This window comes from Perca fluviatilis, chromosome 6 (genome assembly GCF_010015445.1).
Source record: "Perca fluviatilis chromosome 6, GENO_Pfluv_1.0, whole genome shotgun sequence".
NCBI classification, from domain to species: Eukaryota; Metazoa; Chordata; class Actinopteri; order Perciformes; family Percidae; genus Perca; species Perca fluviatilis.
In genome coordinates, this window is record NC_053117.1 from 10,514,531 (window position 1) to 10,520,530 (window position 6,000).

Genomic DNA, 6,000 nt, shown 5'->3' on the forward strand with positions numbered 1-6,000 from the left:
CGTTTATCAAAAACATTGCACATTAATTCTGTCTGTTAATGTATCCCACACCTCTGTGACTTGTACACATTAGTGTTTTTGTGTGAATTCCTCACTACCAGAAACATATTTCACATTATAGAGTCATTTTTTTAAGTTGTTACTTATGTAAGTTGACTGAAAACAACTTATTGACTAACAGCTTATCTACGGCATTTTGGTTTTGTGTTTTCTTGTTTGGGTACAGGAAGATGAAATCCACAGATTATCCCACCTACACAGGTTTGGATCTAGACTATTAGCATAGAGAGTAAAAAGGAGGGGCAACACCACTAGTTCCAAAAAGAAGTCTGTTTCTATAAAAGTCTATGGGAAAATTACCCTATTACAAGTTTATGCCTCAATTGCTACTTTCAAGTTTTCAATACAGCATGATGTTCATTTTGTAAATTATGGTTCCATTTATTTTAGAATTGATGATAAAGAAGAGGATGCTCTAGGGGCGTCGCTACAAGCCAATGCTAACTATGGTGTATTTAAATCGCCGTGAACTTGTGCTGGCCATGTTTTTGTCTTAAACGTTGACCCTTTCACTGTGTGTTTTCATTTCATCAAAGTTAATTGGAGCATTTGGTCATCTAAAAATGTCTTGTTCAGCGTTATGCCAACCAAGTTAGCTAGCTAGCGCTAGCTGGTAACTTGAGGGAAAGCTTGCAGATTTTCTGTACTGCAGTATATGCAGATGAATGCAGGTAGATTTCCACTGGATGACTCGCTTCAGAAGAGTTGAAAATCAGCAACTTTCCCCTTTTAGAATTTAGATTAGCGCAACGCCATTGCAACCGTAAACAACACTGGCTTGGTCATCCTCCCCAGCTCCACCCTGTCATCATAAATCATCACATCCGGTTGCAAAAAAGACAAGATGGCAACGTCCATATCGCCAAACTCGAGGCTTCAAAACGGCAGTCCACAAACCAATGGGTAACATCATAGATGCAACATCCACTATTTTTACATTCTATGGTCATTAGACACCTTCAATGTGTCAGGGCCTTTTCAGCATAAACATACAGCTACAGATGACATACAGGCGCTGGACAAAGTTGAATGTCTTAAGTACAATTCAGCTACATAGTGGACAGTAGAACCCAATGACCTGCTGGGCTGATTGCTGACTACATTAACTCGTTGAAATGTGAAGGTAATACAGTAGTCTTGACATAGCAAATACATAACTCACTGACTGTACCTGCAAAGTCCCCAAATTAAAGCAATCCCAAGCAGGAGCCAGTCCAATATGAAAGAGGACTTTGCTTTTATTACCATCATCATTACTGTATATCATTTCTGAATGTTCAGCCATTTGGTTTCATTTAAATGTAAATCTGGGCACTGAGCTGCGTAAGTTGTCACCTAAGGCAGCCTGACTATGATGATTCATTTTGGGATCGGCAGGGAAAAATATAAGAGCCCCTTAACTTTCTGTGAGGGAAAACAACTGATTTGACCTTTGGCTGTTTTCATGAAAGCCATGTACACAGCAAAATAAAATAAAAACTTATTTTATAGAAAACAAAAGTAGCCACAGTTTTGTGTATCTTTTGTACTCTGCTGTCTCTTCTCTTTTTTCAAGAACAGAGAGGTACAATATGCAGCGCAAGGTCAAGGGTGTACAAAAGCCTAAGGGAGAATTGACAAGTCCACATGTCAGAAAAGAGAGAGACACGGCATTACACACCATGTGGCGATAATTACTTCAGCGAGTCTTGACATAATTGTGCATCTGTGGAGCTAGAAGATGCTGTTTGCTTGTAATGTTTATCAAATTAGGTGACCACCAGGAGTCCCAGCATGTGTGCAATCTGACTCTTTCCAGCAAGGCAAACATCAATCTCATAACATATTTTTATAATCACACATAGCATTAGCAAAACGTACAGCATCATGTTGAAAAATTGGCAAATGAACTGAGTGACAACAACAATCCTCAATCAAATATCAGATAATCCATTTCCTTATAATTTGTCTTCCTCTATACACACCCGCTTTCTTGCTAAATTACACATCACATAAATCACATAAAAGTCAATCAAATCAAGAACCAAATACATCCAAAGCCAGATTATAAGGGGTATACATATCAGTGCATTTGCCTTTTTGCATCTCTAAGTAGGGCTTCATTTGAAGAAAATGGTATACGGTAATAATCAATACCTGATCTATAAGGAAGTCACATCTAATATCACTGCTTAGGAAGCTGTATCTTAAAATAGTTCTAATATGTTTCATGACTTGTCCTGTGAAACAAGATTGAAAAGCCTTTTAAAGTTTCCCTCTGGGCCACACCATGCTAACTCACAGCCGTGACTACTCGCATGAGTCTTGTTTCCATCCAATGGGGCCTGCGGAAACCACCAACGATCCTTAAGAGCTTATGCTGTACATAAGGGGGCTGGCAACGCCACTTTGATTCCTGCAGACATGATGAATGGCAATGCCACTTTGATTCCTACAGACATGATGGATGCAATCAAGATTTCAAGCATTAAGTGAGATTTTTATGCAGATGCGTCTGAAGCTAAAATTATTGATTGATTGATTGATTGGTTGGTCAATAGACAAAACATGTATCTTTATTGAGTATAATTTAAATAATTTTTAAGCAAAAATACCAAACATTCTCTCATTTCAAATCAAACAAACTAGTTACATTCTAGACATAACCAAATTGATGATGATATGTACAAAATATGCGTATCAGTGCAGACATTTTTTATTCCTTTATGTGAGTCCTTTACATCCTCACACATGGATGCAATTCTCAGAGTCGGAAGGAATATAAAACTCAGCAGCACAACAGTTCCTTTTTGCTCACCAAAAAATTATCTAATGATTGATTTAGATTGTAGAGCCTATATTAATATAGGCTCTACAATCTAAATCAGGGCAACACAATGTCTGCCACCAGCTTTGCGAGAAAATATTTCAAAAGATTGAACAATGAAGATGCAAAGAGTGTGCTCTGCATGAGTGATCGAATGTGCCGCTAACAGAATATGGATTCTGTCGCAGCTTAATAGTATGACTTTGAAAACCCCAAATATTTTGCTAATTTTGTTTGTTTATGAAAAAATGTCAAATATCACTTCCATAAAGCTGGTCATGGCTTTCCATGAGCAGACAGATCACAGGAAATAAACTTGGTATTCCTCGCAGCTATAGTGAAGTTAAAGCTGCATGCAAAGTTCATGTTATGTTTATTCTAATGTTGATTAACACAAGCGTACGCCTATTTCTACCTACAAAATGTGTAAAACATGTTCATTATCTGTATTGTTAACATGGGCATATGGCTTTAGACAAATTATCACAATGCCGCATCTAAATGCATGGCAACCAACTGATATCCAGCACTCCTCTCCTTTCAAAAATCGTTTATGGTGTCAGTGGCAATGCTTTTCTTATTTTATGCTTGAACATAACATAAATGCCTGTCCTTTTGCCCAGAACAAACAGCTTGTCATACTCCCTTATTTTCCCTGAAAGTGTATCCAGTTCATGATATAAGGGAGTGGATAGTTTTAAAAATGAAGACAGACATCCAAGGAATCAGCACATTTAACTCAAAAAAAATGCGTTGACATGCCTGTTGCACAGGCGTGCCTGTATCAAAGCCTATTACTGAATGCAGCGCCGTCATGATGATGGATTCATTAAAGACTGCGAAAACTGAGTGAAAACGGGGCAATTATCTTCGATTTGAGGGGTGTATGAAAAAGATAGAACAGAGTGGGAACTTGACAGTGTGAACTGCGGCTTGATGAATCAATATCAGAACCTCTGCTGCGCATTGGGGAAGAACGAGAAAGCTGAAACTGTGACGAGTAGGCTAAGTCCCGAGTATGAATCAAAAACACTATGAAAATTGAATGTGCACAGTGTATATTTGCGAACATTCAGGAATATCCAACACGAATAAAACGTGACAAGTGGTGCGTAACCACGGTGATGCTTCAAGAAGAACAGCAGGAAATGGCGTTTTAAATCCTGTGAGACAGAAAGTAGCCAAGCATACACACTGACACAGCTCTTACCTTTGGAGATCACTGAGACTGTGTAATATACAAGGAGCAGGAGGCCCGTCGTGGAGAGGTAACGTCCTTTTGTCAGCGCACCCATAACGACGCGTAGCTCTCCACCGATACGCTATAGGGGGGGCAATGCTCCGGATCTCTGGTGCCTCCTCTCGCTTCCTCCGAGCTGGACGAGCCCGGCTGCGCAAGTTCCTCCTGTAAGCCAGGAAAGGGGAGAGTTTGGCGCTCTGGTAGAAGAATAAAAGGAAGAAGAAGAAGAAGTGAATGGCTCACGAGTTGAACTGTTAATCGAAAGGTAAGAAGCATCTTCACTTCACTTTTGCTGTTCGCGTGTTCGCTGCAGGAGAGACGTGCGCTCCGAGTTTACCCCCCTTTCCAGACATCATCATCCCGGAGCCTGCCTAATACTAACCAATGGCAGTGTGAGAAAGGCAGAGAGGAGGAGACCGAGATGTAGGCTACATGTAAGCCTAATCACTCAAACATTTCTCACAACTGTAATGCATCAGTCATAACTCTAAGACTGTAGGGTCGTGGCAATTTTAGACCCTAAATTTCATCCCAGCCCCCCTAAAAATTATAATAAAAAACAATTATTTTTTTTAATCAATTTTAGTGCTTCAAGTGAGATATTGCGAACTTGTCTTAGTGACAGAGGGCAAACAATTACAGGTTCAAAGAAACAGGTTTAATATCCTGTGTCGCTGTCACCAATGCTATGCACCTGTAACCCAGTCAAGGAAAGTTTTATTTATTTATTGTTTACACCTCAACATTTTTTCATATGTTCAATGTTTTGCATTACCCTCTGTTATAATAATAAATACATATATGCATTGTTATCCAGTGAAATTACTGATTTAGCAGGGGGGGTTAACACTTTTGCAAGGCACTGTATCCATGTCACATTCTCATTAGGGGCTGAGCCCCCCTAAAGGTCTAATTCTAGAATCGCCCCTGGTCGTTGCTATACAGTTAGGTTTAGGGATTATTGGCTAAAGTAGAAACACTGTATGCAAGGAGTTAGTTTTACTTAATCATTATGTGACAAAGCTGTGTCTGATATTCCAGTAATATTTCCATACCTGGTGATACATTTCAAGAGACAGTTTATAGTAGCAGTGACTGTCAAAATATGTGGTCAATGTAATAACTTATTATTTCCTCCTCAATCACAGGCAGAGCAGAGCACACACTGGCCATACCCCTGGCTGCCAAGTACATTTGTAAAAAGTATTTCTTGGCATTCTTGATCTGTTTTTCAGTCATAATTAAAAGCGACAAAAGCTTTAGATGTATTTGGGGCACAGATTATGCTTTGATTTCTGTCACAATTTAATTTATTTTCTTAAAACATGACCATGTGAATAGATATGGCCCTGCAGCAAAACTAGATTAACAACTGGGCAAAGTGGGCCCAAAACCCTCAGGGGTCCCAAAGACTCCAAGTTCAATTAGTTTGTGGTAAATAATGAATTCCAAATTAGTTTGGTGATAGTGTATTCAACACTTAGCTCATACAGTATCTTGCATAATTTTAACCCTTGTATTATGTTAAGGGTCAATTTGACCCATTTTAGTTTTTGTGTTGACCAAAATACTGGTTAACCCATCTTTTTCATACAGAGCGCCCCTGGGGTCAGCTGAGAAAAAAAAACTAAACCGTGCGCACAGAATAAAAATCCATTCACTCGGTTTTATAAACTTTTCGCACAGATTCATAATCCGTGCCCTCGGTTTTATAAATTGTTTGCACGGGTTCATAATCCATGCCCTCTGTTTTATAAACGTGTGCATTAATCCGTGCCCTCTGTTTTATAAACTGTTTGCACGGATTCATAATCCGTGTCCTCAGTTTTATAAACTGTTCGCACGGGTTCATAATCCGTGCCCTCAGTTTTATAAACGTGTGCATTAATCCGTG

The 6,000-nt window shown here is 39.2% G+C and overlaps 1 protein-coding gene across 3 annotated transcripts in view; it reads right to left on the reverse strand.

Annotated features, from left to right (window-relative positions):
- unc5db (unc-5 netrin receptor Db) overlaps positions 1-4,437 on the reverse strand; it is a 396,816-nt gene extending 392,379 nt beyond the window's left edge. For 2 of the 3 annotated variants that reach the window (XM_039803695.1, XM_039803693.1), the window contains exon 1: positions 4,077-4,437. In XM_039803695.1, the coding sequence (XP_039659629.1) occupies positions 4,077-4,161 (85 nt within the window). In that variant the 5' untranslated portion in view covers positions 4,162-4,437. The remainder of the gene's footprint in view (positions 1-4,076) is intronic. The other variant, XM_039803694.1, reaches the window with a different exon arrangement.
- Positions 4,438-6,000: the final 1,563 nt, after the last annotated feature.